The sequence below is a fragment of the Haliotis rufescens genome, unplaced genomic scaffold (assembly GCF_023055435.1).
Source record: "Haliotis rufescens isolate VD_foot unplaced genomic scaffold, xgHalRufe1.0.p SCAF_39, whole genome shotgun sequence".
Taxonomy (NCBI): domain Eukaryota; kingdom Metazoa; phylum Mollusca; class Gastropoda; order Lepetellida; family Haliotidae; genus Haliotis; species Haliotis rufescens.
Window position 1 is genome coordinate 227,424 of NW_025964101.1, and position 17,475 is coordinate 244,898.

Below are 17,475 nucleotides of genomic sequence, written 5' to 3' on the forward strand. Positions count from 1 at the left end.
TATATATCAGTATTCTTTGAAACAAACATGTGTTGAGCTATGACACACTGACATACACAACTATATCCTACATTTGTTTTTCCACCACATTTGAGACCAATCTTCAGCAACCCATGCTTGCCGTAAAAGGCGACTATGCTCGTCATAAGAGGCGACTAACGGGATAGGATGGTCAGGCTCGCTGACTTGGTTGATGCATGTCATCGTTCCAAATTGCGTGGATCGATGCTCATGATATCAATCACTGGATTGTCTAGTCCAAATTCAATTATTTACCAACCGCCGTCATATAGCTGAAATATTGCGGAGTGCGGCGTTAAACAACCAACCAACCAACCAACCACCACATTTGACATTAATAATATGACTTTAAGTCGAACATAAGACAGCAAATTTTCGAATCTCAATCATGTAGCTAAAAAAAACTAGAACATATTTAAAAGTCAATTACTCTAAGAATAATGAAAATTTTTATCCAACTAAAACGCACACATTAATAAAATTATGAAGCAACGTCGAAATAAAATGCATGACAACTGTTTGTGTTACATCCAGCCCTGGAAGTAGTGAAAGTAAACAATGAAAATAAATTTAAGATTTCTGGAACAACCTCTTACTTTCTGTGTATTTGTGTTATTCTTTTAATCCCAGCCAACAGGCTATATGTATATAAGCCTGTTGTTTCACGCAAACGGTAAGCCGCTCGTTCAAACGCACGATCGAGGTACCGTAATGTTTTCAGTTATCCAGACATTGTTGAACATTGCGGTTGTAGTGTATGCATGTGTTTTAAGACGTTTACATCCTCTTTCGTTTATTGACGCTTTCCCTATAGCAATATAGAGCGGGTAAAACTTAAGAAGCATTTGATAAGTTTGTGTGTCATATGTTTACTAAAATATGTTCAAATTTTATATTCAAGCAATAATACCATAGCTATACACCAAGCAGAACAAAATACACATTTGTAAAATCTGTCAATACATTAAATCATTATTACACAATGTAAAGCAAACCAGAAAGATACAAGTAACAAGAACACATCAACAGTTTATCTTTCCATATATAAAAATAGCAAGATAGTTGTTCAGAACTTCATGTTTACAACTTATTGCTAATTGCTTATTCCTAAAGATGTATTTAAAATGATATCCCAGTAAAAAGAACAAGCAATCAACCAATTAACCAGATAAAAGGATCTTTCCGATTTGCTACTTCATAATAAGAAACCACTCTGAAAATCCTCATCTGTTTTAAACAAATATTCATGAGCCAATCGACTGTTGCTATACCCAAAACAGTATGGAATATTGTTGGTTAGAATCACATGAACTATATTCAAATATGTAGATAAATATTAAATTAATCATATATTCACATGCAGCATACACATTAACACCTTGAACGACCGTAGGTTGAGAATAAATACCCAGTTCTTGTCGGACAGACATGGTTGATTGCGTGTCGTGTAATGGTTATGTATGTAGACACAAATTCAAACATCAGAGTCACATTCTTCACTGTTCCATGTTCTTCTTTACTCCCGAAATGTGATGAGGTACTTGGGATAGGCCTGGACGTCGTTAAACACAACATACATATTGGGATTATCCACGTTGTCAACCAAACTGTCGTACAGGATGCTTGGGTGTTCGGGGTCTAGAGGTGGGGGGACTACCATGTCTCCTTCTCCTTCAGTGAAGTGTCCAGTGAGGACAGATGCGTAATAGACGTGCTTGATACCATCTTCATTTGGAGGGGAGTAACCGGAGGCAGAGTAGTCTGTACTGACAGCAAAATATGTTCCCTTCCCATAGTAATGGACTGTAATAAAATTTATAGATATAAACCTCCCTCTCTCTCTCTCTCTCTCTCTGGTACCAAGTGTTCTCGAAATGGTAGCATCACAGACGCATGAAAAGGCAAGATAAATACTTAAACATACGGCACAGTCAAGTCAAAATAGGGAATTGCATTGGATATCACTTTGGTGATATGCGTCAAATTGGGAAATATCCTAAACATAAGTCATCTATGGCAGTTTTGCTCAAGCTGTAGAAATGGTCCAGATTCTTGGTACACTTCAGCGTCTACCAAACGGAAATAATCCGGAAATAAAAGGCCGTTTGTATATTTGTGACAGCCAGTTGAATGTGATATGGGTCCCAATGGACACAAATGGAAAAGAACAAGTACCCATCAGGCATCAAGTTTTTGACTTTAGAGAAAAGTACTCCCCAAGAAATCCAGAACTTATGTCAGAAGTGTATGGGTATAATTGCCCCAGCTATTCCTCTGTTAAATGTTGGGCAGCTATGTTTAAGGCTTCCATCAATGAAGGTTCAATCAAGGAGATAGAAAACTTTATACTATCCGATAGACATATTACCATGTTGACTTGAGGAAAACACAGGTCTAAACCAAGGATCCACAGAAACTATTATTCATGAACATTTACAGATAAATAAGATATCTGCTCGTTGGGTGCCAAAGATTCTAAATTCTGATCTTAAGGAAAAAAGTACTGACATTGCCAAAGAAAATGTAGAGTTAATTGAATAGGATTTCGTCAAATTCAAAAGGAAATAGTAACACTTAATGAAACATGGAATGGCACCATGCATATAGCCGGCACCAAAGAAATTCAAGTCTTCAAGATCAGTAAAGAAAGTTATGGCCACTGTATTCTGGGATGCAAAGGGTGTGATCCTTGTTGATTACTGAGAAAGTGAAAAGACGATTGCTGGTGCCTACATTGCTGATTTGCTTCATCGCCTGAGAGATTCTATGAAAGAAACGCGGTGAATAATGCTGACTGTTGGGTCGAAGAGCTTCCTCACTCTCTATACTGGCAAGACCTGTTCCAACTGTTTTCTAAACTGAAAGAACAACTCCGCGGAAACCACTATGATGACAATGATGACCTCAAAGCTGCCGTGAATGGTCATTTCAGCGTGGCTTCAGGACACTTCTTCCTGACTGGAATTAAAAGTTTCACTATCGATATGAGAAGTGTTTTGAAAAGCAGGGAGATTATGATGAAAAATAAAATTAAAAGCAATTTCATGATTGTTGGTTTTGTATGTTAGGCTTCAAACTCTTTGACCAGCCTTCGTACAAGAAAGCAAATTTCAGCATTTACCGTCAAAATCCGTCTTGGGTGACATAGCAGGGACAGGACAATAATCCTTGAACATGATCAGTATGGGGTTGGTAGTGTCATGGTGTGGGGCGGTATCACACATGACAGATGAACTGATTTGGTTACTGTGAATGGGCATTTGATTTGACAGACATTTTTCTCACAAGAATATATAAACTGGAAGATGACAATGCCAGACATGCTGCACAGGTTGTCACCGTCTCCGACAAGAGGACATAATCCCCTGACATCTGTGGGATATACTCAGGTGGAGAATGTACCCCAGAGACCAAGTTCTTGTCAACGTGGCCTAGCTTGGGATAGCTCTAGTAATGTAGGACAATAAAAAGGGCAACCATGGGCAAGTTACTCAACAGTAAGCCGTGCATGTATCAACCAACATGGTGGACACACCAGATATTGATCTACACGCCCAAAATTAATCTTGCAGACTTTTATCTCATCACAACTATCATTTCATCAGTTCGATTATTGTTTTGTTGACAACAGTTCCCCTTTGAAGCTTAGAAATCAGAATCTATATCGTGAACAACGGTCTTCTCCTGCTATCAGCTATGAACAGCGTCAGGGAAAAACAATTCGCACATGCTTTGGAAACAGTGGGAGTTGAAGCTGATAAAGTTGCTTTATCTTAGCCAGCATAGAACAGCATAGATAATAAGTTGTGTACAGTGTATAACAGAATAAGTATTAAACAAACGAGAACAAAGTAAAGCAAAAGTTCTCAGCTGTATAATCTACATCTTGCTTGGAATCATGGAAACTAACCTCTACTTCCTGCATGTTTCCCCAGCAGGATTTACGTGTGAGCATTTGGGTGATCCGTGGTTGTGTTCTAAGAAAGCATTGCTTAAAACACAAAAGACTAATGCGGTCTCACAAACAGTTAACTGTGATTGGTGTTCACGTAACACAGGTCTATAGTGGCATATCCTCAAATATACAGAATCCGTCACATATCACCAAAACGCTGATCTTGACCTATCATAGAGGAAGCTCAAATACAGCAGTGTAATCTCCCGGATTACATTGGCATGTCTTATATTAGTCACTACGTTTTTGAGCAATATTGCATTGTAAAACTCTGGAAGTTGTTGATGCACATACACTGTATTCACTGATACCCTAAACAATGTTCTGTGTTTAGTTGTTTGAAAACGTGTAGGAATTCAATAATGAACATAGTTAATTTGGTAGTAATTACAGTACAAATTTTGTCCACGCACATTATTTTTTAGTATACTTTTCTATTCGCAATTGTACCATGTCTTTGTGATACATAATCCTGACAGTCAAGTGCAAACTGTGATGATTTTACAGGAATGTTGAATATTTTAGTGATGAATATATATATATGAAAATCGACAGATATTCAGCTAGTGAAAATTTTGAAAATATATTGGGTGTATTACTTCAAACACTTCTTGTCTGTCGTTCTTGAAATCAATATTGAACTTGACGTGCTTAATATTGTTGCATTTGGTTTGTAGACAGGTACCTGTTGCATAGCTACGACTGAAACCATGAAGATTTATACTGGTCACAACATCTCCATTTGTTCCGTGCCATAGGTGTCTCTCAAGATCCGCATCCGGGTTCTGTGTTGCCATCTGGTGCAGGAGCATCACATACTGGAGATACAGTGTGCGGTTCTGGATTCTCTTGATCTGCAATGTAAGGACTTGAAATTGCTGATATGCATACTTTGTTTGTCTTTCAAATATCAAAGTAGAACACCTACAATAAAATTAAACTTACCATGCACCTCATAGGGAGTAATTGCAGCGTATAACAAGAAGGCCAGTCAAACAGCTACTTTCACTAGAGTGAAAATTGCAAGGGCGACGATGTTTGCTACAAGCTATTGAACACCTCTAGCATATACTTGGCTGAGAAAGTAGTAAGGATCACTGAGAATAGAGAATCACTGTCCTATTCAGGTCTAACACAGCAAGCATATATTTCCCAGTCTGGAAAGAATATGACATATCACATTATTTATGTACCCAGAGACTAAGGCTTCAAGTTTTAGTTGTTTAGTTTGTGTTTTAGTAAGGGAATGAATCTTGTTTTACGGCAGTTACCAATATGCATCCTACATCCTTAAAATCGATTCCGGGAAAACCAGCTGAGTATAGAATCTATAATTGTATCTACAAACCAACAGGGATGTCATTAATGTGGAAGAGCATATAATTTGTTTTCTTAAGCTTGGGTCACAATCTTTAAGGGCACGGTTCTTTCAGATTTGAGTCTATAAAACAATACTTCCCCATGCAAGAATGCAGTCAGACTGAAGTGAGTAGTGAGTTGGGTTTATATCACAACATCTCTGACTTATACACTTACGCAAGTTACAAAGAAACAAAAAATCACAATCAGCAAGAACTGGGATTCGAACCCAGGATCATATGTTGTCCAGTTTTAAGACATGGCTCGCATGGGATATTAACATCAAAAAGAGAAAATGTGCTAACAGCAATGTGTCACATGATCTCAGTTGACATAAGCTATTAAAACGTTACCTCGACAATGGTATATTCATTGTCAACGCCTGTATTGAATTGTCTAGCCACCAACTTGTATTCTTTATCTTCAGGTTCGAGCTGTACTTCGCTCACAAACTGTTCCTCAGTCATTGGACTCCAGTGTGAGGGCAGCTGGATGTGCCCAGCCATGCCTACAGCTACAGCAAAGAAAGCAAAAACTGTATCATTTATTAGATCTAGCCTCAAATAAATCCTGTGTTTACTGATGTACGAAATATAGTCTACTGATCACCAATGTGCTAGGTAACAACCTGTCGTCTGAGGAGAGAATGACTTTGAAAAAGAACTGCGAGAACGGTTTCGGAACCAAAACCTAATGCCCCAACACAGTGAATTGTTGTAAAATGACTCAGATTAGTAGTTCTGTTTTTCATAATCCGCATTCTTATACGCAGGCCTATCCACAAGCTCTCCAATCTTGCTTCAATGCAGTATTTGTGATCAAACTGAGAATTTGTGATGAACGCATAAGGGCTATTAGCATGCTTCAAAATAGCAGAACTCATCGAAAGATAGTCAAAATGTTCAATGTGTCTCAGTCTGTGATTTGCAGACTTTGGAACAGATTTCCGCAGACACACTTGTGCTTAGAAACTTGGTGAATCGCAGATGGTTTTGTGCAATGTGTTTAGATGAGTCATACGAACGTTGGGTGGGGTCACTATGACTGCCAGAAGGCTGGTGCCCACCGTAAACGTATCAACAAAGGCCACCGCTACGTTAGGCGAACTTTGCCAGGTGCTGCAAGATTGCCTCAAATGGACTCGATGGACTCAGAGGAATTGGAATCAAGTCGTCTTCAGTGATGAATCCCGATTTGATCTTCGATTTGCTGATGGCAGGGCGAGGGTGTGGAGGCGCCGTCATGAACGTTACGCCCAGTGTTGTGTACAGGAAGTTGACAGATTTCGAGGCGGAAGTTTCATGGTGTGGGTTGCTTTCTGTGGCAATGCACGTTCCAGGCTTCTTGTCATCCGTGGCAACCTCAACGCTGCTGATTACCGCGACCAGGTACTGGCACCAGATCTTCTGCCTTTTATGGCAGCACATGGACCCGGTTTGATCTTCCAACACGACAATGCCAGACCCCACACAGCAATTTTGACAAGGAATTTCCTTCAGAATGCGGGAGTCAACGTCATGGACTGGCCGTCAAGGTCTCCCGACCTCAGTCCCATCGAACACGTCTGGGATACTCTTGGCAGAAGTCTGCGCACTCTCCAGAACCAACAACAGAATTTGCAAGATCTTGGCACCATTTTGCAGCAACAATGGCGTCGTCTTCCCAATCATGTGTTCACAAGCATCACAAGGTACATGCGGAGGCGTTGTGTGGCAGTTGTCAACGCACATGGTGGCCATACACGCTACTGAACTTGTGTACCATTAGTTTCTCGTGCTTGGGACTTATGATTTAAACTGTTGATGTTATTACCGAATACCGTAGGTACTTGGAACAAATATGGTTACCACCGTTAATTAAAATCCTTCTTTGGACATTAATGATTAAAAATTACCTTCTCTGATACATTTGTCCGTTGTATATCATATACCGGATTACTTTAAAAAATGTGAAGTTTTTAATTTGACTCAGTATAGATACGTATATCAGACATATGTTATTTTCTTCTTTTTTTATTCTGTTTTACGCCGTATACCGCATATTGCATATTCCGCATAAATGTGGAACATATTAATTAATATTGTGTCTTGTACCTTCTCAAATCTTACTTTGTATTTTGTACGAAGTAAAATATTGAATCTCGCTGAAGTACCTGTTTGTAATGTAAAATCGCTTGTTGAGGAATATACTGGATGCACATCTGGGACTGCTTCTGCTGGCGTGGCACCTTCAAAGATCTGTAGCAAATTCATAATGAACAAAAAAGAGGCTAGTGCCTGGGTCGTGGTCATTTGTGAAACATTAGCCAAGGTTTAATTCTTTTAAGCAGAAAATGTCTCACATAACATAAAGATAGATATTTGGCTTACTTATGTGATGAAAACAACTAAACATAGTCATCTGAAATAGCACAAAATATGACCTTTGTACATACTTCATCATTGTACACGTGTCTCCCATAAAGATTCAAATATGTAATTACCAGAAAGAAAACATTCACTGTGAGGTGAAATAGGGTTTAGTATCTCGTTCAAGATTTTTGCATATAGATAGATAGATAGATAGATAAATAGCGACGTGCATGCAAATACTTGTATTTATGTGGCTGCTTGTACTAGTCCGGACTAATGCTAGTTTTAAAGTGCTAGCTAACTGAGCTACCATTCCGCAATTCAACATGAATATCCCACTCAGAAAAAATATACTGACTCCGAACAGGATAACAACAGGTACCATCGTTTGATGTCTTTTGGTTTGACGTGGTCGGGGATCGAACGCCGAACTTTCCACTTTGTGAGAAGGTGATCTACCATTAGACAGTAGAGGCGGTCTTCATTGCGACAATAGATGTTACGGGGTATGCAGTCTTGTTATAAGAGTTGCTTCCCTTAGCATATGTCTGCCATGCAAATTGTAATAAACGCTGATCTTTTAATCTGAGTTGTCTATGACTATCTAGACTGGTGTACAACACACACAGCACGTAACTATAGGCATAAAACAACATTTCACAATTTCACTCATTAAGGAATCCAATAGACCAGAAGGAATTTTTGTAGTTGTTTGTTTTAACGTTTCTGAATTTTCAATACAAGTCAGCACATTTTTGAAACCTATAAATTGGCGAAACAGATACATTAGCCACAATCATTCACTCAAAGTATTAATTTTCTTAAAAATGTAGCTTTGATAAAAAGACATCAAACTTTAGTTCTACTTTGATTTTCTTGTTATTATGAGTGAAAAGAACTATCAATCAGAAAACAACACTTGGGTGTTATCATTGAACGGAAACAACCATGGCGTTTTCACTGAAAGGAACATGCATGCTAAATGTCAATATTATCCCTTTCAGTTTCAGGGGAGTCACAGCTATATTGGTTTAAGGGGATTATTGACAGAATCACATATATTCCACCAAATTCTGGATCATGTCATGCCTCAAACAATGATAAAGAAACCCAAACCTCCAAACTTTTCTTGTCTTCTGGATACACAACAATTCGTGCCTCTCGCAGGGAAGAATCAGGGCAGCTTGTTTTATATTGATCAAAGCTCTTGAAGATACATTTTGCCACTTCATCACATGGATAGTGCAAGATCCCTGTACCAATTAAAGGGAAAGCGATGCTCTTCAATTTCGAGCTCGAGGCCTTGGTGAGACATTTTACAAAAAATGCTCTGTAATTCTGGAACACAAAGTTCATTTACAGGTTACAAGTGGTAACAGGTACTGTGAAACAACAGTGTACTAATACGTTTTTATACTCAGGTTATATATATTAAATCAAAATTATAATTTTCAAAACTTCCCCATGTAGCTTAATGTGTATTTGTGCACTCACACCATAATGTATTCATGCATCCCATTATTATCATTAGCTATGACGTCATATGCTTTATGACGTCATAAGCATAACGTTGGCTGTCGCCTAGGTCTACGTTTTACTTCTCCCTCTATTGTCACTGTTACATCTAAGGCATTATGACGTCACAAATACTACTGTTGTGCGTAGACAAGGGACTACAATGTAAGTTAAAGTTTTCATTACACCTGAAGAGCCGTTGAACGGCAAAAGATCTTGTGTGGATAAAGGAGTTTTGACAAGCACGAATATATGGACCGCATATACCTGGAGATACATATATATATATATATACATAACTATCAGTCTGTAAACAACACTTCTTGCAAACAATGGTGTTTTCATTGAAAGAACATGCATGGAAATGCCAGCTTTGTCTGTATATATTTAACTGAGTTATTGCATTTAAGAGTTTGTTATTTTGGCGAAGATTGATCACCCATGTCCACATTGCGCTGCCAGCTGTAACCTGTTAAAGAATCTATCCTGTCACAGGCATCATCTTGGCAGGTTTTTCATTTGGTGCACATCATGATTTCAGTCACTGCTTCAAGATTGAGAACATAACACTTTCTTTCAGATCCAGCATGTCAAGTGAATCATAGTTCCTCTTGTAGACCTTGATGCAACATTACTGTATTTTTTTACAGATAATATTTTTCAGAGGGACTTCGAAGTCACCCTTTACAACCCTCAATTCAGATTTTAGTTCATTATCATATATACTGTCATAATCGTTCGGCTAATAATTTTCTGTCTCAATCTCAGAAATAGTTCCCCAAACCGTCAATGATGAATTACCTGCTCTGACCAGCCTCCCAGGGACGTGTGGTATATTCTCCGACTCGGTAGATGTCCTCCTGAAGTCTCGGCTATCTCTTCCGTCTCAACACCTGTGGGGTAGTTTCTCCTACACTCCTCTTGTATGCTGTCTCCCGCAGCTTCATATATTGCTGCAGACAGTTGCCCACTTGCCAAGCAGAGGCTCGAGCTAGTCGAATTAACAACCACATCAACCTGAAATCATGTATCATTAATTTGTAATTAATGTGTAATTTATTTTGTGATTAATTTATTTCTGTATTAATCCAAGGGAAATGATCCTATGTGCTCACAGGATTGTTTTATTAAATACATATGGAAGCAGGAATGTAGGTGACTTATCCATGTTGTGATGATGTGTAATCATCTAGTAAATCCTATAAAAACAACACATTTCAAGAATATTCTTGCCATACGTTATTTCCCGTTCGAAATATATTTAATATGTGCTGACGAGTTTGTTAGACTATAAATGGGACAGTTGATTCTGCTACTCTTGATCTTAAACCTGGTGACTCTCACAGAAATTGCCAGGTAAATAGAGACCGACCATCAATTCTGGAGGTCTTGATCAATGGGTGCACAGAGGTTTGTTACGTAGAGTTACAAGATATACAGCAGCAACAAGATACATGGTCACAATCAGGGTCAGTACTGCACAAACGTATGTATATAAAAGGAAAGGAATGTAACGATAACGTGGTCAACTCACCAAATTCGTTCGATGTCGAATTCAACAATGTTCACTGTAAATGCCCCTATAGAACTGTACACTATTTTCCCACGTACTTTGAGGGCAAGCATAACAATAAACCAAAAACATTGGTCAGTTTGCGGTACAAATTCTTAGCAGGGATCTTTGCTCGGAATCGTAAAATAACAATCTTTGAGCTTCTGAAGACGCTAGCTTCCAAAGCATAGCTTCGATTGTTTTCGTTTATGTCTTATTATTATCCTATTATTTTAAATATTATGAGACGTTTTCAATATGTAAAAGTCATAGATCAATCTGTTGAATGAAACTGAGTAATGTCAACTGCAACATATTACTTACATCCTGATGGACAATGTTTCCTTTGACAATAGTCACAGAGAAGGTAGATCCGAGTTCTGTACGTGAATAATGAATAAGATGAGCAAAATACATGTATATCCAATCGAAAAGAATCTGCTTTAGTTCCTATGATCTGTTGCCTGATTGACAAAGACAACTGTTATCCTTGTATTCATACTATTTGTTGGTGATCGGTACTTATAACATATTCCACTATAAGATCGCAGAGAAGAGTAGACTGTAGAAATCTGCTTTTTCTGTATGGTTTTGGTGAGGTATGGAGTGCTCAAGATTTCGGAAACTTGTTATAAACAAGATTGGCATTACAAGGTCATAAATGCTCATGAATAGATCATCGTTAACATTCTTTTCTACTTTAAAAATGATTTGAAAAAAGGAGAATATATTTTTTTTATAGACAGAAAAAAATCAAATTTAGAAGGCACTCCTTAATTATATATAAATTTAATTTCTTGTCTCATATATATATATATATATATATATATATATATATATATATATATATATATATATATATATATATATATATAAAGCACAGTAAAGTTCTAACTCTCAGGCACAATATAGTAATAATTAAATAAGTAGAGTAAGATTGAACACAGTTTTAATTGTCTAGCGCACTCAACTCGTACGAGTCTCATCAGGCCATAACTGAATAACGGACATGAAGTAGTCACCAGTTATGGCCTGATGAGACTCGTACATGTACGTGGTACGAGTTGAAAGCGCTAGCCAATTAAAACTGTGTTCAATCTTACTCCACTGATTAATTATTTATGTATGTAAACTTTGGGAAAGGTTTATGTACTGCACGCAATATTATATATCTTTGTATTAAATGCTCTGATGAAGAACATGTTTTGTTTGTTTGTTGTTTAACGTCGCACAAAATTCCAGTTTTATTATGAGCTTACCTTTGCCTTTTCCAAGTTGAGGGCGCTTGTCAATCTCAGCTGTAAATGCCTGTTTATATTTAAATAGTATATAATATATGCACATTAATGTGTTGCTTCCTGTTCTGGAGATTAAGGTACATGTAAATGAATACTGATACCGATATAACAAAATTATTATATACTTTTGTGATGTCATGTTAATCTACATCTGGTAGTTTTAATTTTGTAATTTAACACTCGTGGTGACATCATTTTCTTATACGAGTGCAGGTCAAAAAGATCTCAGTCTAACTAACTTTCAACTATGGACCACAACAAAGTGAACTAGTCAAAGTAGTTCATTGCAAGTGTATTTGGTCTGTTGAGGCCGTCTGTATATCAGTGACAGCCAGTTGAATGCGATAGGGGTCCAAATGGACACAAATGAAAAAGAACGAGTACCGAGCAGGCATCAAGTTTCTGACTTTAGAGATTGGTACTCCCAAATACATTCATGACCGCATGTGTATGGGGATAATCGCCCTAGCTATTCCACTGTTATACGTTTGGGAGCTATGTTTAAGGCTTGAAGAACAAGCCTTGGTGATAACCAAAGGTCTGGACGTCCCTCAACTTCCAACAATAAAGATTCAATCAAGGAGATAGAAAAACTTGTACTGTGAGATAGACGTATTACCATTGCTGAACTTGAGGAAGACACGGGTATAAGCCATGGATCCATTGAGACTATAATTCATGAAAATTTACAGATGAAGAAGATACTAGTATCTGCTCGTTGGGTGCCAAAGTTTCTAAATTCTGATCTTAAGGAAAAAACAACTGACATTGCCAGAGACAATATAGAGCTTATTCGTCAAATCCAAAAAGAGAATAGTAACGGGTGTGAAACATGGGTTCACCACTATAATCCCGAGTTAAAACGTCAATCTATGGAATGGCACCATTCCACTTCTCCGGCACAAACGAAATTGAAGTCTGCAAGATCAGTGAAGAAAATTATCGCCACTGTATGCTGGGGTGAAAAGGGTGTGATCCACTTGATTACTAAGAAAGTCAAAAGACGATTACCGGTGCCTGCTATGCTGATTTAAATTATCGCCTGAGAGATTCTATCCAAGAATAGTGTCGAGGTATGCTGACTGCTGGAGTGGGTTCGAAGAGCTTCCACACCCTCCATACTCGCCAGACCTGGCACAAGTGATGCCCACCTGTTTCCTAAACTGAAAGAGCACCATCGTGGAAAACGCCATGACGACAACGGTGACCTCAAAGCTTGGGTTTTTCAGGGAGGCTTCAGAAAACTTATTCCTGACTGGAATTGAAAAAGCCTCACTATCGATATGAGAAGTGTATTCAAGAGCAGGGGTATTATGTTGAAAGATAAAATATAAAACAGTTTCACAATTGTTGGTTGAGTTTGTTAGGCTTAGAACTTTTTGACCAGCACATACATGATGAACATACTCAATTATTATACTGCAATAATATTCGTTCTGACGAGATGTAAATGTGCATATGTCTATTCATGTACCTTAATCGTATCTGCATCGCCTTCGTCCGCACACACCACTATTTCGTCCAGAGAAACACATGAGTGGTTCAAGGCTGTATCCAAGATGGATGTAGCCAACACGGCCTTTGGTAAAGTGTCCATGCCATATCCAGTTGGCTGAATGGCGATGCTTGATATACCATCTTGCTCAGCCTTGCGTAGGACACAGTCTGTCAGGTGTCGTAGTTTCTGCATATAATGCGGGTCTTTATGCGTGTATGACAGTAGGGAAGTTGTCACAATTGTATACTCATTCTAAATACGAACAAAAAATATTTGTGATTGTGTTTGAGGAATTCCCCACAAAAGGCCGAATCAAATATTTCGCCTTACTTCCTGTACCATGTCCCACACAGTGGTTCCCGGGCATCAGATTAAAGAGTGACGTTGATATCAATGTTTCTCTGACGGCTGTTTTCATTTTGTAGCAAGACAAATTAATTTCGTTTACAGATTAAATATGTTCCCTCAGCAAATGTTGATATCTATCTTTTATGGGAGAGTATTTTAAGCAGCCTTTTTGGCAATTTAGGTACATGAAAGAAAATACATCAATACATACATACTTGCTCCACATCAGAAAGTTTAAATAATCGAAAAGTCCCATCCATAGAACATTTTGGCGTAGCACATGTCAATACAAGATGCACTGTAACTGTATTATACCACTAAATGATATCACCTATTTGTACCTTATAAAAATAAAAGCATATGCAAGTGTTGCGTTTGTTTTTATTGATTAGTATTTAACAAAATTGAGTGCCACATTCCACAGTATAATGAAATATAATTGTTTCCTTGAGGGACATGCATCTTGTATCCGGGCGAGCTTTACCTGTTCTGTGAGTGGTAGGGCCTCGATCAGGACATTATACACACGCTGACAAGGAAGGTCCCCTCCATCAGTCACAAAGATACTTGATTCTCCATCCTGGATATAACAGTGTACGTAATTTGAGTAATATCTTCAATTGTTACAACTGGGCAACAGCGGTCATGCTTTATGTTGGTACATGAGTAGGCGACAACAAACATCGTAGTTTACCATAGGAAAGGAAGGAAAGGGCGATGCTTGATATTTTACAAGGTAAACCAGTGATTGATGTTGTGAGTACTTTCCCTCGCCATCACACAATCAACCAAGGCCCCGAGTCTGACCACTGATGAAGTTAGCCAGATGTTCTAGGAACTATTTCTAACCCGATATCCCGTCGGGATGTATGGGAATAAAAACACAACATGTTTTATCATTTCTTTCCCATGTTAATGCTATTTTCTGACCGAAACCTTCCATTTACCTCTGCAGAACCTTCCTGTGGTTTTGCATCCGTTATTGCAGCAATGGCGTCAACCTGTAAAGATGAAGTATTTTTATCTTGTTTGCTTTCAGCGCACTTAAATTAATAGTGTAGAATCAAATTTCAGTTCTGCTGGGGTATCATGCAGGAAGCCGAGGTACTGTATGTACCATTGATCCCTAGTGAGGTGGCCTAACTTTGGTTACTTGGTGTGTTACATCTACTTACACAATATTTGTACAGAGAGTGTACCACGTGTAAGTAGATGTAACACACCAAGATGTTAGTAGTACCTTCACTTATGATGTTACACGTGCCGCATCTTGGTGTGTTACACTCTCTGTACAAATATTGTGTAAGTAGATGTAACACCAAGATGCGGCACGTGTAACATCATAAGTGAAGGTACTACTTTCCTTTTTGCAAATAGCAAGGGTTTCAATGTGAAAGCCGACATGAACTGCCGCAGCAAAGATGTGGTGTATGTTATGAGATGTTCGGGATGCGGCGAAAACTACATCGGTGAAACCGGCATGGAATTAAAAGATAGAGTCACTGTACACAAACAGCAGATTAGAGACCCTAATGTTCGATGCTTAGGTGTCAGCAAACACATTGATGATTGCGGAAACGGGAAATTTACTATTTTTCCGTTTTATAAATTGTATACAAGTAACAAGCAGCTGAGACTGGAAAAAGAACAAATGTTTATCCAATTGATGAAACCAAAGTTGAACTCTAGAATGTATTAATAGATTTGTCATTTCAATCGTAAATGTTGCACTGTTACTTTACAAATACTGTATATTTAATTCAAATGTCTCCCTACAATTGTTAAATTACTTGGTGTCGTCGCTGGAGTGTGTAAATACATTGTGACGTCACAGTTGTAGTTTATGACGTCATCATAAGTATGACGTCATTATATGTATATGTCAGTTACACTGAAGAGCTGTCATGAGACAGCGAAAGTACTATGTATGAAACTGATATAAAGAAGATGATGGACTAACGTGGACTTTATTATTTTATTATATATTACATGTACACCGAGTGAACATTTACCTCATTTTTGTATATATATATATATATATATATATATATATATATATATATATATATATATATATATATATTAATTTGGTCTCGTCGCTACATGGCTAAATAATGCCGATGCGACGTTAAATTTTAACTTGGGGCGGTCGGGGGCCTAGTGGTTAAAGCGTTCGCTCGTAACGCCGAAGACCCAGGTTCGATTCCCGACATGGGTACAATGTGTGAAGCCCATTTCTGGTGATCCCCGCCGTGATATTGCTGGAATATTGCTAAAAGCGGCGTAAAACCATACTCACTCACTAAATTTTAACTTAATAATCTGTTTTGGCAAAGAGGCGACAGAGGCGGTCTGTAAGTATCGAGTCGGGGCCAAACAAGTTGTCAATGGTCAGCCTGTCACGGATTTGTACACACTTCGTTTTTGCAGTGTAGTCAATTTTGTAACCAACGAAATATAGCCATGGTCCTGTTCCAGTGAGAAAAAAATCATTAAGTGATCAGATACATCCCACAAATGATCCTTGCGGCACATCAGGCAACGGTATCCTTCACACAACATTCTGGGCACAATGTGTGAAGCATATTTCTGGTGTCCCCCGCCGTGATATTGCTGGAATATTGCTAAAAGCGGCATAAAACCATACTCACTCACTCACTTACTCACTCACACAACATTCCTGCACGGCTTTGGGCTCAATTGAGTTGCATGAGTTACACACAGCCTCGTTTCATTGCTTGACTTACAAGAGACACGCTTCATTTACACACCACGTTTCGGTAAAAGCATCAGCAATATCAACACCCATGGTGACACGCAATCAACCAAGGCACAGAGCCTGATCACCCAAACTTCATGAGTCGACCCATTTGACATGTACGGGATTCTTGGGACGTATTCTCTTACGAACTCCCCACGAGGAAAAGAAATACAAAAGCCCATGTGAACAAATTGGACAAAGACATTGCATGGCAAACATGAATGTACAAGACACGGTATGCTGAACTAAACTAGTGTCCAAAAGAAACGATACCACCTGTTTGCAACGACATAAAAGAAAAACTAAACAATGCAGAAGTTTAGGATTGGTGTTATGCTTTTGAGAAATCCTTTCACAACATCTGTACAAAAATTTCATTTCAATAAAATCTGTACAACCAATATGACAAGCCTTTAAAGATGGGTGGGGTCGAAAAATGAACATTTCGTTAGAGCACTGATCACAGAAACAACGGGAAATGTCACACCACACGTCTCAAAGTCAAGTCAGTAGCGGGTATGTCCACCGTGAGCATCAATACATGCCAGAACACGCCTACGGACTGATGACGTCAAACGTCTGATGACGTTGGGAGTGATGCGTTGCCATTCCTCGAGGAGACATCGTTCCAAGTCCTGGACGTTGACTGGAGGCACACGGCGATGTCGGATTTGCCGATCGAGGTGGTCCCATAAGTGCTCGATGGGATTCATGTCCGGTGAACATGCGGGCCATGGCAAAACCTGTACGTTGGCGTTGGCAAGGAAGTTCTGTGTCAATCTTGCTGTGTGTGGCCTTGCATTGTCATGTTGGAAAA

The 17,475-nt window shown here is 38.6% G+C and overlaps 1 protein-coding gene across 1 annotated transcript in view; it reads right to left on the reverse strand.

The window, feature by feature from the left end:
• Nucleotides 1-453: 453 nt before the first annotated feature.
• LOC124124157 (protein mono-ADP-ribosyltransferase PARP14-like) overlaps nt 454-17,475 on the reverse strand; it is a 30,120-nt gene continuing 13,098 nt past the window's right edge. Inside the window, exons 9-19 of the mRNA XM_046487249.2 lie at nt 14,845-14,898; nt 14,382-14,477; nt 13,526-13,735; nt 12,013-12,061; nt 11,078-11,133; nt 10,003-10,218; nt 8,803-9,024; nt 7,488-7,572; nt 5,689-5,849; nt 4,662-4,830; nt 454-1,824 (exon numbers count right to left, since the gene is read on the reverse strand). Of these exons, the coding sequence (XP_046343205.2) occupies nt 1,538-1,824; nt 4,662-4,830; nt 5,689-5,849; nt 7,488-7,572; nt 8,803-9,024; nt 10,003-10,218; nt 11,078-11,133; nt 12,013-12,061; nt 13,526-13,735; nt 14,382-14,477; nt 14,845-14,898 (1,605 nt within the window). The 3' untranslated portion in view covers nt 454-1,537. The remainder of the gene's footprint in view (nt 1,825-4,661; nt 4,831-5,688; nt 5,850-7,487; nt 7,573-8,802; nt 9,025-10,002; nt 10,219-11,077; nt 11,134-12,012; nt 12,062-13,525; nt 13,736-14,381; nt 14,478-14,844; nt 14,899-17,475) is intronic.